General features: G+C 46.2%; 1 protein-coding gene across 6 annotated transcripts in view; it reads right to left on the reverse strand.

Moving 5' to 3' along the window:
* INSC (INSC spindle orientation adaptor protein) overlaps positions 1-20,399 on the reverse strand; it is a 279,978-nt gene that overhangs the window by 11,410 nt on the left and 248,169 nt on the right. For all 6 annotated transcript variants that reach the window (XM_069738644.1, XM_069738642.1, XM_069738641.1 and 3 more), the window contains 2 exons: positions 17,224-17,290; positions 9,073-9,228 (listed from right to left, as the gene is read on the reverse strand). In XM_069738644.1, coding sequence (XP_069594745.1) covers positions 9,073-9,228; positions 17,224-17,290 — 223 coding nt within the window. The remainder of the gene's footprint in view (positions 1-9,072; positions 9,229-17,223; positions 17,291-20,399) is intronic.

Here is a 20,399-nt window from a genome sequence, read left to right on the forward strand (position 1 = left end):
ATAGCTACCATACACTGGTATATATACATATATCATCTATAGGTACCATATATTGGTATATATACATATATCATCTATAGGTCCCATACACCGGTATATACACATATATCATCTATAGGTCCCATACACCGGTATATATACATATATCATCTATAGGTACCATACACTGGTATATATACATATATCATCTATAGGTACCATACACTGGTATATATACATATATCATCTATAGGTACCATACATTGGTATATATACATATATCATCTATAGGTACCATATATTGGTATATATACATATATAATCTATAGCTACCATACACTGGTATATATACATATATCATCTATAGGTACCATACATTGGTATATATACATATATCATCTATAGCTACCATACACCGGGTATATACATATATCATCTACAGCTACCATACACCGGTATATATACATATATCATCTATAGGTCCCATACACCGGTATATACGGTATACATATATCATCTATAGGTACAATACACCGGTATATATATATAATATATAAGTACTATACACCGGTATATATACATATATCATCTATAGGTACAATACACCAGTATATATATAATATATAAGTACTATACACCGGTATATATACATATATCATCTATAGGTACAATACACCGGTGTATATATACATATATCATCTATAGGTACAATACATCGGTATATACGGTATATACATATCATCTATAGGTACAATACACCAGTATATATATAATCTATAGGTACAATACACCGGTATATATGGTATACATATATCATCTATAGGTACAATACACCGGTATATATATAATCTATAAGTACAATACACCGGTATATATACATATATCATCTATAGGTGCAATACACTGGCATATATACATATATAATCTATAGGTACCATACACTGGTGTATATATCATCTATAGTTACCATACACCGGTATATATATATATATATCATCTATGGGTACCATACACTGGTATATATCATCTATATGTACCATACCTCGGTGTATATATACTGTACATATATCATCTATAGGTACCATACACCGGTGTATATATACATACAGCATATCATCTATAGGTAGAATACACTAATATATACATATAGTATATCATCTATAGGTACCATACACTGGGTATATATACATATATAATCTATAGTAACAATACACCTGTATATATATATATATATATATATATATATATATATATATATATATATATATATAAAAATCTATAGGTACAATACACAGTATATATACATATATCATCTATAGCTACCATACACTGATATATATCATCTATAGGTACCATGCACCGGTGTATATATACATATTTCATCTATAGGTGCCATACACCGGTATATATACATATATCATCTATGGGTACAATACACCAGTACAATTAACACATGTGGAATTATATACTTAACAAAAAAGTGTGAAACAACTGAAATTATGTCTTATATTCTAGGTTCTTCACAGTAGCCACCTTTTGCTTTGATGACTGCTTTGCATAGTCTTGGCATTCTCTTGATGATCTTCAAGAGGTAGTCACCGGGAATGGTTTTCACTTCACAGGTGTGCCCTGTCAGGTTTAATAAGTGAGATTTCTTGCCTTATAAATGGGGTTGGGACCATCAGTTGTGTTGTGCAGAAGTCTGGTGTAAACACAGCTGATAGTCCTACTGAATAGACTGTTAGCTGTTTTTTTCTTGCCATAATACAAATTCTAAGTAAAGAAAAACAAGTGACCATCATAAGAAATGAAGGTCAGTCAGTCTGAAAAATTGGGAAAACTTTGAAAGTGTCCCCAAGTGCAGTGGCAAAAACCATCAAGCGCTACAAAGAAACTGGCTCACATGAGGACCGCCCCAGGAAAGGAAGACCAAGAGTCACATCTGCTTCTGAGGATAAGTTTATCCGAGTCACCAGCCTCAGAAATCGCAGGTTAACAGCAGCTCAGATTAGAGACCAGGTCAATGCCACACAGAGTTCTAGCAGCAGACACATCTCTACAACAACTGTTAAGAGGAGACTTTGTGCAGCAGGCCTTCATGGTAAAATAGCTGCTAGGAAACCACTGCTAAGGACAGGCAACAAGCAGAAGAGACTTGTTTGGGCTAAAGAACACAAGGAATGGACATTAGACCAGTGGAAATCTGTGCTTTGGTCTGAGGAGTCCAAATTTGAGATCTTTGGTTCCAACCACTGTGTCTTTGTGCGACGCAGAAAAGGTGAACGGATGGACTCTACATGCCTGGTTCCCACCGTGAAGGAAGGAGGAGGAGGTGTGATGGTCTGGGGGGGCTTTGCTGGTGACACTGTTGGGGATTTATTCAGAATTGAAGGCATACTAAACCAGCATGGCTACCACAGCATCTTGCAGCGGCATGCTATTCCATCCGGTTTGCGTTTAGTTGGACCATCATTTATTTTACAACAGGACAATGACCCCAAATACACCTCCAGGCTGTGTAAGGGCTATTTGACCAAGAAGGAGAGTGATGGGGGGCTACGCCAGATGACCTGGCCTCCACAGTCACCAGACCTGAACCCAATCGAGATGGTTTGGGGTGAGCTGGACCGCAGAGTGAACGCAAAAGGGCCAACAAGTGCTAAGCATCTCTGGGAACTCCTTCACGATTGTTGGAAGACCATTCCCGGTGACTACCTCTTGAAGCTCATCAAGAGAATGCCAAGAGTGTGCAAAGCAGTCATCACAGCAAAAGGTGGCTACTTTGGAGAACCTAGAATATAAGACATAATTTAAGTTGTTTCACACTTTTTTGTTATGTATATAATTCCACATGTGTTAATTCATAGGTTTGATGCCTTCAGTGTGAATGTACAATTTTCATAGTCATGAAAATACAGAAAAATCTTTAACTGAGGTGTGTCCAAACTTTTGGTCTGTACTGTATATATATATATATATACACACATATATAATCTATAGGTACAATACATCGGTATATACGGTGTTATGAACTGGTGATTTAGAACCACAATGGACCTGGTGGTTAAGAGCACACAAAATTACCTGAAAGTTACTAATAACAGGACGAGCTCTGAGACGTGGGAACTCTGCTGACCGCAATCCCTAATCCTATCATACCACACTAGAGGTAGCCGTGGAGCGCTCCTGACCAGACCTAGGCGCTTCGGGCACAGCCTGAGAAACTAGCTAGCCCTGAAGATAGAAAAATAAGCCTACCTTGCCTCAGAGAAATTCCCCAAAGGAAAAGGCAGCCCCCCACATATAATGACTGTGAGTAAAGATGAAAATACAAACACAGAGATGAAATAGATTTTAGCAAAGTGAGGCCCGACTTACTGAATAGACCGAGGATAGGAAAGATAGCTTTGCGGTCAGCACAAAAACCTACAAACAACCATGCAGAGGGCGCAAAAAGACCCTCCGCACCGACTAACAATACGGAGGTGCTCCCTCTGCGTCTCAGAGCTTCCAGCAAGCAAGACAAACCAATATAGCAAGCTGGACAGAAAAAATAGCAAACAAACGTAACACAAGCAGAACTTAGCTTATGCAGGGCAGACAGGCCACAAGAACGATCCAGGAGAAAGCAAAACCAATACTGGAACAGTGACTGGAGGCCAGGAACAAAGAACTAGGTGGAGTTAAATAGAGCAGCACCTAACGACTTAACCTCGTCACCTGAGGAACGAAACTCAGAAGCCGCAGCCCCACTCACATCCACCAGAGGAAGCTCATGGACAGAACCAGCCGAAGTACCACTCATGACCACAGGAGGGAGCTTGACCACAGAATTCACAACAATACGGTATACATATATCATCTATAGGTACAATACACCGGTATATATACATATATCGTCTATAGGTACCATATACCGGTATATACGGTACATATCACCTATATATACTGTACACAGTTATATAGCCACATATAGGTACCTTAGAGGCAGTGATCGGTGTTATATGCGAGGGTCACTATGTGTCCCCCCAGGATGCGTATTGAGGCCGTGGGAGTGCATTGCAGTCACAGGAATAGCAGAGTAAAAGTGAATATAGGTCCTCGGCAAGCTATTTGTCCAAGGCAGATTTAAGAAAGTCAGCTCTGGGCTTTTATTTTGGAACGGACTACAGGATGGTAGAGGGGCAATACGTTTCCTTCCCGGACGGGTTTTCCATGTGGCTTACAGCCACAGGCTCCTTGTAAAAACCCTTGCAGCAGAGGGTTGGGTGTGTCAATTTTGTTTTGCAAGAGTGCAGAGCAGAAGGCTCTGCTGAGCTCCACCTGTGTGAGGCAACACAGGCAAGCGGAGCTGAAAGGCCTGGCACCCATAGCATACACAGCGATGCAGTCGCCCACGGTAACCAGTCTCTGAGGGGACTGTTGTGTTTATCACCTGCAATCCAGAGGATATGGTTACCGCCTGCGATCCGGAGGATATCGTGTGCTGTGTATTTCTGTGAGTTGGACATTAAAACATGTTTTGCTTTGAACTTTGCTGGGTCACTGCCTCATCACTGCACAGTGTGGATACTACTGCGCTACAGTTCCATACACCGGTATATAGCCATATGTCATCTACAGTATACATACTGTACACCAGTATAGCACTTACAGGTACCACTTCAACGTACCAGAGTACATTCTTACATATACAGTGCTCAGCATAAATGAGTACACCCCCAGAGAAGAGGCCGATATTAATATCTCACTAGACACAGGAACACTTTTCACTTTCTGACAATTCTCGAGTTCACAGAACATTTTCCCCCATAACAGCACTGGGAGATTATAATATAACTTATCACAAAAACTTCAGTTCTGCAAAATGTGTTGGCGCTATATAAATAAAATTATTATTATTATTGTTATTATTATTAAAAGTGAGTACACCCCCATCAATATCTCCTTCATCAAGTACTGCGCGTGACCACCATGATGTGCAAAGACGACACAGAGTCTTCTGGGCCTGGAAGGAACAAGGTGACAACATGTTACAGCATCCATCTTTCTCCAGCATCTCATGTGCCCCCCCCCCAGCATTTGCAGCTCTTGGATCACCCAACACCAGCAGCTCATGAGCCCCCACATAAGGACAGGACCACCACCAGGTCTCCCTTTAGGCAATGTGCAGTTTTATCTTCTCACATTTCTCTTGGTCACATCCCTCCAACTGCTATGTCCAGCTATCGCTCAATATCACTGCTCCCATTCGCTTCCAAACTCCTGGAGCAGCATGTCCACGCTGAACTTTTCTCCCACCTCTCATCTAACTTGCTCTTTGACAATCTACAATCTGGTTTCCGCCCCATCACTCAACTGAGACAGCCCTGACCAAAATCACTAATGACCTACTTACAGCCAAAGCTAATGGACAATACTCTGTACTCCTCCTCCTAGTTCTCTCCTCTGCCTTCCACACAGTTGACCACTGCCTCCTACTACAGATCCTCTCCTCCTTTGGGGTCAAAGACCTCGCCCTGTCCTGGATCTCCTCGTACCTTTCCAACCGCACATTCAGCGTCTCCCGCTCCCATACTACCTCCTCATCCCACCCTCTCTGTTGGAGTCCCCCAAGGCTTTGTCCTAGGACCCCTACTCTTCTCAATCTATACACTCGGCCTGGGACAACTCATAAGGTCCCATGGCTTCCAGTACCACCTGTATGCTGATGACACTCAGATCTACATCTCTGGCCCAGATGTCACCGCTCTGCTCTCCAGAATACCAGAGTGTCTATCAGCTATATCTTCCTTCATCTCCTCTCGCTTCCTCAAGCTCAGTGTGGACAAATCTGAACTCATCATCTTTCCTCCATCTCATAGATCTTCCTTACCTGACCTATCTATCGAAATTAATGACATCACAGTTTCCCCCGTACCGGAAGTCTACTGCCTCGGAGTAACCCTTGACTCTGCTCTGTCCTTCAAACCGCACATCCAAGCTCTTTCCACCTCCTGTCGCCTCCAGCTCAAAAATATCTCCAGAATCCGTCCTTTCCTCAACCCTCAATCTACTAAAATGCTTGTGCATGCCCTCATCATTTCCCACCTTGACTACTGCAACATCCTTTTCTGTGGCCTCCCTGCTAACACCCTTGCACCTCTCTAGTCCATCCTTAACTCTGCTGCCCGACTAATTCATCTCTCTCCTCGCTACACTCCTGCTACCCCCCTCTGCAAATCTCTTCACTGCCTCCCATTCCCTCAGCATATCCAGTTTAAATTACTAACACTGACCTATATCTAAGAAGTATTGTTTCTCCTTATGGAGATTGACATGCTAAGCATGAAGAGATGAGGAGACTTAAAGCCACAATGCTCCTCTGGGAAATATGCTAATTATGCAAATTGTCTCTTCAGAGAGGAAGAGAACTAGAACTCTAGTGCCACCTATTGGAAGGTAGCAATCCTACAAGTCAATGTGGACCTTTTAATGAGCCTAGTCACATGACTTAAGATGATAGGTGGCACTAGAGTTCTAGTTCTCTTCCCCTCTGAAGAGACAATTTGCATAATTAGCATATTTCCCAGAGGAGCATTGCGGCTTTAAGTCTCCTCACCTCGACATGCTTATTATGTCACTCTCCGCAAGGAGAAATGATACTTCTTGGATCCCGGTCAGACGCCTCTCAATCAGCCAAACCAGATCTCCACTTTGTACTGATGAGGGGCAGTACCCCGAAACATAGTGTCTGCAAATTGAGATTCTGGTTTGGCTATTATTCTAAGTCATGTGACAAGGCTCGTTAAAGGGTCCACATTGACTTGTAGGATTGCTACCTTCCAATAGGTGGCACTAGAGTTCTAGATCTCTTCCTCTCTGAAGAGACAATTTGCATAATCAATACTGACCTACAAAGCCGTCCATAACCTGTCTCCTCCCTATATCTCTGAACTAATCTCCCGATATCTTCCCTCACGTGATCTCCGGTCCTCCCAAGACCTCCTTCTCTCCTCCACACTTATTCCTCCCTCACACAACCGCCTCCAAGACTTCTCCCGAATATCCCCTGTAACGGGGTCTACCAAGCTGGGGTACCTCTTTCAGTACCACCCCGTGTTTCAGGAGGTCCACTCTGTTTTGGCTGGAGTCTTAATGAAGGACGCTGGCTGGAATTCCTTGGTTACCTGTGAGCATATAAAAGATCACTGCTTCTCCACGTATTTCCAGTCTGACAACACTTTACTCACAGGACACAGAATATATCACACAGATACACAGGGCAGGCCAATAGAAAAGCAGCAGGCCAGACATACATTACAATAGCCGATATTTACTGTGGGAATTACAAAGGAGTTTTCTGTGTTTAGTATTGCCCTCTTATAGTGGCCCGTCTGCTGGACACCGATGCAATTAAGGATTAGACTGATCTGTCGGTGGATTCTTGTTGCTTAGAATTCTGTAGTCTAAACTTTAGCTTTGCTTCTAAGACTTTCTACAACATGGTCTTGAATTAATTTGTTACGAAAATGTACTTTTTGGGTGGAAAATAAAAATTCTTGTTTGCAATCAGTGACCAAATTTTTGGGGACCAATGTAATATGGTGCCATATAGGAAATGTTCATTCTGAAAGGAAACTAAAGGTTTTCTGATAAATCTGTTGGGGTGTACTCATTTATGCTGAGCACTGTAGGTACCAGTACTGTACATCAGTACCATCTAGTCATATAATCTATAGGTACATGGACTGGAAATTAATAAAAGCTATAGGTATCAGTATGCATGTTTATATTCTGTAGGTACCCGTATTCTACACCTCTGCTACACTATATCTCTCCCAGACCCCTTTTCTATCTACTCAGCAGACTCTTCTATCCTCAAGACACCTCTGTTTTCCTCCTCTTCCTCCTCCAGCCTCCTCTGTCCTTCTCTTCTTCTGTCCTAACCCAGACACCTTTATCCTCCCCCTCCACCCTTCTGACTCTTCTGTTCTCCTCCAACTTCCTGTCCTCCTCCAGACTCCTTTTTCCTCCTCCCTCCAGACTCCTCTGTCCCCTTCCACTTCCCCCCTCAGTCCTCCCCCTCCAGACTTCTCTGTGCTTCATCCACTAGACTCCTGTCCTGCTCATCTACCCTCCTCTGTCCTCCTTCACCCTCCAGACTCCTCTGCCCTCCTTCTCTTCCTCCTCCAGAGTCATCTGTCCTTCTTCCTCCTCCAGACTCCGGTCTTCCTCCTCCTCCAGACTCCTATGTACTCCTCCTCCACCCTCTATATTCCTCTTTACTCCTTCACCCTCCAGACTCCTTTATCCTCTGCTTCCTCCCTTCAGACCCCTCTGTCCTTTGCCTCCTCCCTCCAGATGATTCTGTCCTCCTCCATTCCGCGTCATCCTCCTCCAGATTCCTCTATCCTTCTCCAGACTCCTCTGACCTCCTCCTCCACCCTCTATATTCCTCTTTCCTCCTTCACTCTCCAGACTCCTCTGTCCTCCGCCTCCTCCCTTCAGACCCCTCTGTCCTTTGCCTCCTCTCTCCAGATGATTCTGTCCTCCTCCATTCCCCGTCATCCTCCTCCAGATTCCTCTATCCTTCTCCAGACTCCTCTGTCCTCCTCCTCCACCCTCTATATTCCTCTTTCCTCCTTCACTCTCCAGACTCCTCTGTCCTCCGCCTCCTCCCTTCAGACCTCTCTGTCCTTTGACTCCTCCCTCCAGACTCCTCTGTCCTCCTCCTCCACCCTCTATATTCCTCTTTCCTCCTTCACTCTCCAGACTCCTCTGTCCTCCGCCTCCTCCCTTCAGACCTCTCTGTCCTTTGACTCCTCCCTCCAGACTCCTCTGTCCTCCTCCTCCAGACTCCTCTGTCTTCCTCCTCCAGACTCCTCTGTCTTCCTCCTCCAGACTCCTCTGTGACTTGCAGACACCTCCTGGTAGACCAGTGCATTGCAGAAGAAGTAGTGTGCAAGCAATGTGTGATAGTCTCATGTAGAAACACATCTGCCGCAATGCAATGTAGCGAAGTGCTGCGCATTCTGAGAGCTGCGTCAGCGCCGTGCAGCCCTCGCCTCTGGCGGCAGCGCTTGTGGATTTGCTCTGGTGCTGTGTACGTACAGTCATGCTTTATGGCAGATTGTGCGATCTCTGGATCCCGGCAGAGGCGTGCGAGCGTGACGGCTGATTTCTGCAGAACCCGCTCACAGGCAGATATTTCGGCGGCGCTCCCAGTGAGGGTCTTCTCGGCCAGCATGCTGATGAGTGCCCTTACCCCTGCGTGAGAAGAAGCGTCATCATAAAGTGATAGAGCGGAGATCTGCGTCATCATCAATATTGACCTGACGTTTATCGATCGGCGCAAGGATGATCCAAGGGAAAATGGTAAAGCTGGCAGAAGATTCAGCAACTACAGGAGGAAGCGTCCCCGCCGGGGTCTTATAGGGAGAATGTCCTCAGAATGTGATTAATGGAATCAGAATTAAGTTATAGATGTACAAAGAAAAGAAAAATCAGCAAGAAAACAATAAATATGAACAGAGAGGAAAACCCCGGAGATACCTGGGAAATACCCCAGAAACACTCTCTAAACACCCAGTAAACACCCCGGAAACACTTAGAAAACACCCCCGAAACACTCGGAAACACCCATGAAACACCTCAGAAATACTCTGGAAACACCCTGGAAATACCCCTGAAACACTCCCTAAACACCCAGTAAACACGCTGGAAACACTTAGAAAACACCCCCGAAACACTCAGGAAATACCCATGAAACACCCTGGAAATACCTCTGACACACCCAGGAAATACCCATGAAACAGCCCAGAAACACCTCAGAAGTACTCTGGAAACACCCTGGAAATACCCCAGAAACACTCCCTAAACACACAGGAAAAACTTAGAAAACACCCTAGAAACAACCCCAAAACACCCCGGAAACACCCATGACACACCCCAGAAACACCCATGACACACCCCAGAAACACCCATAAAACACCCATGAAACACCCAGAAAACACCCTGGAAACACCTCAGAAATACTCTGGAAGCATCCTGGAAATACCCCAGAAACACTCCTTAAGCACCCAGGAAATACCCATGAAACAGCCTGGAAACACCTCAGAAATACTCTGGAAACACCCCAGAAACACTCCCGAAACACCCGGAAAACACCCCGGAAAAAAAACCTAAAACACCCCGGAAACACCCATGACACACCACAGAAACCCCGATGAAACACCCAGAAAACACCCTGGAAACACCCAGGAAACACTCATGAAACACCCCGGAAACACCCATGAAACACCTCAGAAATACTCTGGAAGCACCCTGGAAACACCCAGAAAACACCCTGGAAACACCCAAGAAACAGCCTGGAAACACCTCAGAAATACTCTGGAAACACCCCAGAAACACTCCCTAAACACACAGGAAAACACTTAGAAAACACCCCGGAAAAAAACCCCAACACCCTGGAAACACCCATGACACACCCCAGAAATACAGATGAAACACCCAGGAAACACCCCGGAAACACTTAGAAAACACCCTGGAAAAAAACCCAAAACACCCCGGAAACACCCATGACACACCCCAGAAATACAGATGAAACACCCAGAAAACACCCCGGAAACACCCATGAAACACCTCAGAAATACTCTGGAAGCACCCTGGAAATACCCCAGAAACACTCCCTAAGCACCCAGGAAACACCTCCGAAACACCCAGGAAATACCCATGAAACAGCCTGGAAACACCTCAGAAATACTCTGGAAACACCCTGGAAATACCCCAGAAACACTCCGTAAACACACAGGAAACACCCATGACATGACACACCCCAGAAAACACCCATGAAACACCCGGAAAACACCCCTGAAATACTCTGGAAATACCCCAGAAACACTCCCTAAGCACCCAGGAAACATCCCGGGAAGTACCCCAGAAACAACCCGGAAATATCCGGAAAACACCCCCGAAACACTCCAGAAACCCGGAAATATCTGGGAAAAACCCCGGAAACACCTCAGAAATACTCTGGAAATACCTCAGAAACACCCCTAAACATCCAGGAAATACCCCGGAAACACCCCAGAAACACCGATGAAACACCCAGAAAACACCTCTGGAAGCACCCAGGAAATACCTCCGAAACACCCAGGGAATACCCATGAAACAGCCCAGAAACACCTCAGAAGTACTCTGGAAACACCCTGGAAATACCCCAGAAACATTCCCTAAACACACAGGAAAAACTTAGAAAACACCCTAGAAACAACCCCAAAACACCCCGGAAACACCCATGACACACCCCAGAAACACCCATGACACACCCCAGAAACACCCATAAAACACCCATGAAACACCCAGAAAACACCCTGGAAACACCTCAGAAATACTCTGGAAGCATCCTGGAAATACCCCAGAAACACTCCTTAAGCACCCAGGAAATACCCATGAAACAGCCTGGAAACACCTCAGAAATACTCTGGAAACACCCCAGAAACACTCCCGAAACACCCGGAAAACACCCCGGAAAAAAAACCTAAAACACCCCGGAAACACCCATGACACACCACAGAAACCCCGATGAAACACCCAGAAAACACCCTGGAAACACCCAGGAAACACTCATGAAACACCCCGGAAACACCCATGAAACACCTCAGAAATACTCTGGAAGCACCCTGGAAACACCCAGAAAACACCCTGGAAACACCCAAGAAACAGCCTGGAAACACCTCAGAAATACTCTGGAAACACCCCAGAAACACTCCCTAAACACACAGGAAAACACTTAGAAAACACCCCGGAAAAAAACCCCAACACCCTGGAAACACCCATGACACACCCCAGAAATACAGATGAAACACCCAGGAAACACCCCGGAAACACTTAGAAAACACCCTGGAAAAAAACCCAAAACACCCCGGAAACACCCATGACACACCCCAGAAATACAGATGAAACACCCAGAAAACACCCCGGAAACACCCATGAAACACCTCAGAAATACTCTGGAAGCACCCTGGAAATACCCCAGAAACACTCCCTAAGCACCCAGGAAACACCTCCGAAACACCCAGGAAATACCCATGAAACAGCCTGGAAACACCTCAGAAATACTCTGGAAACACCCTGGAAATACCCCAGAAACACTCCGTAAACACACAGGAAACACCCATGACATGACACACCCCAGAAACACCCATGAAACACCCGGAAAACACCCCTGAAATACTCTGGAAATACCCCAGAAACACTCCCTAAGCACCCAGGAAACATCCCGGGAAGTACCCCAGAAACAACCCGGAAATATCCGGAAAACACCCCCGAAACACTCCAGAAACCCGGAAATATCTGGGAAAAACCCCGGAAACACCTCAGAAATACTCTGGAAATACCTCAGAAACACCCCTAAACATCCAGGAAATACCCCGGAAACACCCCAGAAACACCGATGAAACACCCAGAAAACACCTCTGGAAGCACCCAGGAAATACCTCCGAAACACCCAGGGAATACCCATGAAACAGCCCAGAAACACCTCAGAAGTACTCTGGAAACACCCTGGAAATACCCCAGAAACACTCCCTAAACACACAGGAAAAACTTAGAAAACACCCTAGAAACAACCCCAAAACACCCCGGAAACACCCATGACACACCCCAGAAACACCCATGACACACCCCAGAAACACCCATAAAACACCCAGAAAACACCCTGGAAACACCTCAGAAATACTCTGGAAGCATCCTGGAAATACCCCAGAAACACTCCTTAAGCACCCAGGAAATACCCATGAAACAGCCTGGAAACACCTCAGAAATACTCTGGAAACACCCCAGAAACACTCCCGAAACACCCGGAAAACACCCCGGAAAAAAAACCTAAAACACCCCGGAAACACCCATGACACACCACAGAAACCCCGATGAAACACCCAGAAAACACCCTGGAAACACCCAGGAAACACTCATGAAACACCCCGGAAACACCCATGAAACACCTCAGAAATACTCTGGAAGCACCCTGGAAACACCCAGAAAACACCCTGGAAACACCCAAGAAACAGCCTGGAAACACCTCAGAAATACTCTGGAAACACCCCAGAAACACTCCCTAAACACACAGGAAAACACTTAGAAAACACCCCGGAAAAAAACCCCAACACCCTGGAAACACCCATGACACACCCCAGAAATACAGATGAAACACCCCGGAAACACTTAGAAAACACCCTGGAAAAAAACCCAAAACACCCCGGAAACACCCATGACACACCCCAGAAATACAGATGAAACACCCAGAAAACACCCCGGAAACACCCATGAAACACCTCAGAAATACTCTGGAAGCACCCTGGAAATACCCCAGAAACACTCCCTAAGCACCCAGGAAACACCTCCGAAACACCCAGGAAATACCCATGAAACAGCCTGGAAACACCTCAGAAATACTCTGGAAACACCCTGGAAATACCCCAGAAACACTCCGTAAACACACAGGAAACACCCATGACATGACACACCCCAGAAACACCCATGAAACACCCGGAAAACACCCCTGAAATACTCTGGAAATACCCCAGAAACACTCCCTAAGCACCCAGGAAACATCCCGGGAAGTACCCCAGAAACAACCCGGAAATATCCGGAAAACACCCCCGAAACACTCCAGAAACCCGGAAATATCTGGGAAAAACCCCGGAAACACCTCAGAAATACTCTGGAAATACCTCAGAAACACCCCTAAACATCCAGGAAATACCCCGGAAACACCCCAGAAACACCGATGAAACACCCAGAAAACACCTCTGGAAGCACCCAGGAAATACCTCCGAAACACCCAGGAAATACCCATGAAACAGCCTGGAAACACCTCAGAAATACTCTGGAAATACCTCAGAAACACCCCTAAACATCCAGGAAATACCCCGGAAACACCCCAGAAACACAGATGAAACACCCAGAAAACACCTCTGGAAGCACCCAGGAAATACCTCCGAAACACCCAGGAAATACCCATGAAACAGCCTGGAAACACCTCAGAAATACTCTGGAAACACCCTGGAAATACCCCAGAAACACTCCCTAAACACACAGGAAACACCCATAACATGACACACCCCAGAAACACCCATGAAACACCCGGAAAACACCCCGGAAACACCCCTGAAATACTCTGGAAATACCCCAGAAACACTCCCTAAGCACCCAGGAAACATCCCGGGAAGTACCCCAGAAACAACCCGGAAATATCCGGAAAACACCCCCGAAACACTCCAGAAACCCGGAAATATCTGGGAAAAACCCCGGAAACACCTCAGAAATACTCTGGAAATACCTCAGAAACACCCCTAAACATCCAGGAAATACCCCGGAAACACCCCAGAAACACCGATGAAACACCCAGAAAACACCTCTGGAAGCACCCAGGAAATACCTCCGAAACACCCAGGGAATACCCATGAAACAGCCTGGAAACACCTCAGAAATACTCTGGAAATACCTCAGAAACACCCCTAAACATCCAGGAAATACCCCGGAAACACCCCAGAAACACAGATGAAACACCCAGAAAACACCTCTGGAAGCACCCAGGAAATACCTCCGAAACACCCAGGAAATACCCATGAAACAGCCTGGAAACACCTCAGAAATACTCTGGAAACACCCTGGAAATACCCCAGAAACACTCCCTAAACACACAGGAAACACCCATAACATGACACACCCCAGAAACACCCATGAAACACCCGGGAAAACACCCAGAAAACACCCCGGAAACACCCCTGAAATACTCTGGAAATACCCCAGAAACACTCCCTAAGCACCCAGGAAACACCCGGGAAGTACCCCAGAAACAACCCGGAAATATCTGGAAAACACCCCCGAACCACTCCAGAAACCCGGAAATATCCGGGAAACACCTCAGAAATACTCTGGAAATACCTCAGAAACACCCCCTAAACATCCAGGAAATACCCGGGAAATACCCCAGAAATACCCCAACACTGACCGATGGAAAATTGTGAGTGCACCTTTGGAGTATAATACAGGATGTAACCCAGGATCAATAAAGTAATGTATGTACACAGTGACTGCACCAGCAGAATAGTGAGTGCAGCTCTGGGGTATAATACAGGATGTAACCCAGGATCAATAAAGTAATGTATGTACACAATGACTGCACCAGCAGAATAATGAGTGCAGCTCTGGGGTATAATACAGGAGGTAACTCAGGATCAGTATTGTAATGTATGTACACAGTGACTGCACCAGCAGAATAGTGAGTGCAGCTCTGGAGTATAATACAGGATGTAACTCGGGATCAGTAATGTAATGTATGTACACAGTGACTGCACCAGCAGAATAGTGAGTGCAGCTCTGGGGTATAATACAGGATGTAACCCAGGATCAATAAAGTAATGTATGTACACAATGACTGCACCAGCAGAATAGTGAGTGCAGCTCTGGAGTATAATACAGGATGTAACTCGGGATCAGTAATGTAATGTATGTACACAGTGACTGCACCAGCAGAATAGTGAGTGCAGCTCTGGAGTATAATACAGGATGTAACCCAGGATCAATAAAGTAATGTATGTACACAGTGACTGCACCAGCAGAATAGTGAGTGCAGCTCTGGGGTATAATACAGGATGTAACCCAGGATCAATAAAGTAATGTATGTACACAATGACTGCACCAGCAGAATAGTGAGTGCAGCTCTGGGGTATAATACAGGAGGTAACTCAGGATCAGTATTGTAATGTATGTACACAGTGACTGCACCAGCAGAATAGTGAGTGCAGCTCTGGAGTATAATACAGGATGTAACTCAGGATCAGTAATGTATGTACACAGTGACTGCACCAGCAGAATAGTGAGTGCAGCTCTGGAGTATGATACAGGAAGTAACTCAGGATCAGTAATGTAATGTATGTACACAGTGACTGCACCAGCAGAATAGTGAGTGCAGCTCTGGAGTATAATACAGGATGTAACTCAGGATCAGTAATGTAATGTATGTACATAGTGACTGCACCAGCAGAATAGTGAGTGCAGCTCTGGGGTATAATACAGGAGGTAACTCAGGATCAGTAATGTAATGTATGTACATAGTGACTGCACTAGCAGAATAGTGAGCGCAGCTCTGGGGTATAATACAGGACGTAACTCAGGATCAGTAATGTAATGTATGTACACAATGACTGCACCAGCAGAATAGTGAGTGCAGCTCTGGGGTATAATACAGGAGGTAACTCAGGATCAGTATTGTAATGTATGTACACAGTGACTGCACCAGCAGAATAGTGAGTGCAGCTCTGGAGTATAATACAGGATGTAACTCAGGATCAGTAATGTATGTACACAGTGACTGCACCAGCAGAATAGTGAGTGCAGCTCTGGAGTATGATACAGGAAGTAACTCAGGATCAGTAATGTAATGTATGTACACAGTGACTGCACCAGCAGAATAGTGAGTGCAGCTCTGGAGTATAATACAGGATGTAACTCAGGATCAGTAATGTAATGTATGTACATAGTGACTGCACCAGCAGAATAGTGAGCGCAGCTCTGGGGTATAATACAGGAGGTAACTCAGGATCAGTAATGTAATGTATGTACACAGTGACTGCACCAGCAGAATAGTGAGTGCAGCTCTGGGGTATAATACAGGATGTAACTCAGGATCAGTAATGTAATGTATGTACATAGTGACTGCACCAGCAGAATAGTGAGCACAGCTCTGGGGTATAATACAGGAGGTAACTCAGGATCAGTAATGTATGTACACAGTGACTGCACCAGCAGAATAGTGAGTGCAGCTCTGGAGTATAATACAGGATGTAACTCAGGATCAGTAATGTAATGTATGTACACAGTGACTGCACCAGCAGAATAGTGAGTGCAGCTCTGGAGTATCACCTTGGATCAGAGGTGATAGTGATTAACATGTTGCATAGTTTGGTCGCAGAAGAAACTGGTGAGAGTAGATTATATGGGGTAATTCAACTTTTATCTACACAGAACATGAGGTACATGCATCAGCTTCTTAATACAGCACAACAGGAACTCTAAAGGACATTTTACCAGAGAGAAAGTGAAACCAAAATACAACAAGTATATGCATTACATTCAACTAAGCATATAACAGTAACAACATCGCCATCTACTGTCAGAAAAGCATAAACTCCTCCTGCACACAAATAAGTCTGCATCTGTTGCATATCTGCCAACATAACATTTGCAAGATTTTACCGTTTTCCTGTAGGATCTCAGCTGCACTTTGATCCAGGATGGATAGATTCGCTAAAATAGTCACAATCTGAAAAATCAAAATGAGATTTAGGATTCAGAAAAGAACATGATACTGCAGAGGTTACAAGGAAACTGTACTTTTTTTTCAGCAATTACACTAAGTTCCTCCATTAATATGGTATGACTTACATGGTGCTGATCTAAAATACCAGGGACAACCACGGACAGGAGGGGCGCTGTTGTCCCTCACACTTTTCAGGTTTAGTGCTTTGCTGTTGCATTTTCTGGATCTGGCTCTTTTCTCTGTACCAGTACGTGGATCTGCAGATGCCCCCACTATAAGGATTCTGATTCCCTGGTCTGGACCGTCATCTTCGGTCAATCACCTGTGGTTGAGTTTTTCTTCTTTGGTATCAGATTTTCAGATTTATCTTTTAGCTGCAGTTTTGTTTCTGAACATTTTTCCACCTTAGAATTATCTTTGTGAGCGATGAAACTGTCCGATCAGACTCCTGATACAATGGTGGGGGGAGTAGTTATCAGACACGGAGGTAATGACACCTCTGTAGAATAGGCAGTCTCAGGAAATGGTGACATAGTGACACTGCGGCGCTCCATATCCCCCCATTATGTGCCCCTCATCCCTATGTGGCGCTCCATATCCCCCCATTATGTGCCCCTCATCCCTATGTGGTGCTCCATATCCCCCTAATACCCCCATTATGTGCCCCTCATCCCTATGTGGTGCTCCATATCCCCCTAATACCCCCACTATGTGCCCCTCATCCCTATGTGGTGCTCCATATCCCCTTAATACCCCCATTATGTGCCCCTCATCCCTATGTGGTGCTCCATATCCCCCTAATACCCCCATTATGTGCCCCTCATCCCTATGTGGTGCTCCATATCCCCCCATTATGTGCCCCTCATCCCTATGTGGTGCTCCATATCCCCCTAATACCCCCATTATGTGCCCCTCATCCCTATGTGGTGCTCCATATCCCCCTAATACCCCCACTATGTGCCCCTCATCCCTATGTGGTGCTCCATATCCCCTTAATACCCCCATTATGTGCCCCTCATCCCTATGTGGTGCTCCATATCCCCCTAATACCCCCATTATGTGCCCCTCATCCCTATGTGGCGCTCCATATCCCCCCATTATGTGCCCCTCATCCCTATGTGGTGCTCCATATCCCCCTAATACCCCCATTATGTGCCCCTCATCCCTATGTGGTGCTCCATATCCCCCTAATACCCCCATTATGTGCCCCTCATCCCTATGTGGCGCTCCATATCCCCCATTATGTGCCCCTCATCCCTATGTGGTGCTCCATATCCCCCCATTATGTGCCCCTCATCCCTATGTGATGCTCCATATCCCCCCATTATGTGCCCCTCATCCCTATGTGATGCTCCATATCCCCCCATTATGTGCCCCTCATCTCTATGTGGCGCTCCATATCCCCCCATTATGTGCCCCTCATCCCTATGTGATGCTCCATATCCCCCCATTATGTGCCCCTCATCCCTATGTGATGCTCCATATCCCCCCATTATGTGCCCCTTATCCCTATGTGGCCCTCATCCCTATGTGGTGCTCCATAAACCCCCATTATGTGCCCCTCATCTCTATGTGGCGCTCCATATCCCCCCATTATGTGCCCCTCATCCCTATGTGATGCTCCATATCCCCCCATTATGTGCCCCTCATCCCTATGTGGCGCTCCATATCCCCCCATTATGTGCCCCTCATCCCTATGTGGCGCTCCAAATCCCCCCATTATGTGCCCCTCATCCCTATGTGATGCTCCATATCCCCCCATTATGTGCCCCTCATCCCTATGTGGTGCTCCATATCCCCCCATTATGTGTCCCTCATCCCTATGTGGTGCTCCATATCCCCCCATTATGTGCCCCTCATCCCTATGTGGTGCTCCATATCCCCCCATTATGTGCCCCTCATCCCTATGTGGTGCTCCATATCCCCCCATTATGTGCCCCTCATCCCTATGTGGTGCTCCATATCCCCCCATTATGTGCCCCTCATCCCTATGTGGTGCTCCATATCCCCCTAATACCCCCATTATGTGCCCCTCATCCCTATGTGGCGCTCCATATCCCCCCATTATGTGCCCCTCATCCCTATGTGGTGCTCCATATCCCCCCATTATGTGCCCCTCATCCCTATGTGGTGCTCCATATCCCCCTAATACCCCCATTATGTGCCCCTCATCCCTATGTGGTGCTCCATATCCCCCTAATACCCCCATTATGTGCCCCTCATCCCTATGTGGTGCTCCATATCCCTCCATTATGTGCCCCTCATCCCTATGTGGCTCTCCATATCCCCCCATTATGTGCCCCTCATCCCTATGTGGCGCTCCATATCCCCCCATTATGTGCCCCTCATCCCTATGTGGTGCTCCATATCCCCCATTATGTGCCCCTCATCCCTATGTGGTGCTCCATATCCCCCCTAATACCCCCATTATGTGCCCCTCATCCCTATGTGGTGCTCCATATCGCTCCATTATGTGCCCCTCATCCCTATGTGGCTCTCCATATCCCCCCATTATGTGCCCCTCATCCCTATGTGGCGCTCCATATCCCCCCATTATGTGCCCCTCAACCCTATGTGGTGCTCCATATCCCCCCATTATGTGCCCCTCATCCCTATGTGGTGCTCCATATCCCCTCATTATGTGCCCCTCATCCCTATGTGGTGCTCCATATCCCCCCATTATGTGCCCCTCATCCCTTTGTGGCGCTCCATATCCCCCCATTATGTGCCCCTCATCCCTATGTGGTGCTCCATATCCCCCCATTATGTGCCCCTCATCCCTATGTGGCGCTCCATATCCCCCCATTTATGTGCCCCTCATCCCTATGTGGCGCTCCATATCCCCCCATTATGTGCCCCTCATCCCTATGTGGTGCTCCATATCCCCCCATTATGTGCCCCTCATCCCTATATGGTGCTCAATATCCCCCCATTATGTTCCCCTCACCCTTATGTGGCGCTCCATATCCCCCTAATACCTCCATTATGTGCCCCTCGTCCCTATGTGGCGCTCCATATCCCCCCATTATGTGCCCCTCGTCCCTATGTGGCGCTCCATATCCCCCTAATAGCCCCATTATGTGCCCCTCACCCCTATGTGGCGCTCCATATC

Source organism: Ranitomeya imitator, chromosome 9, assembly GCF_032444005.1.
Source record: "Ranitomeya imitator isolate aRanImi1 chromosome 9, aRanImi1.pri, whole genome shotgun sequence".
Classification (NCBI taxonomy): domain Eukaryota; kingdom Metazoa; phylum Chordata; class Amphibia; order Anura; family Dendrobatidae; genus Ranitomeya; species Ranitomeya imitator.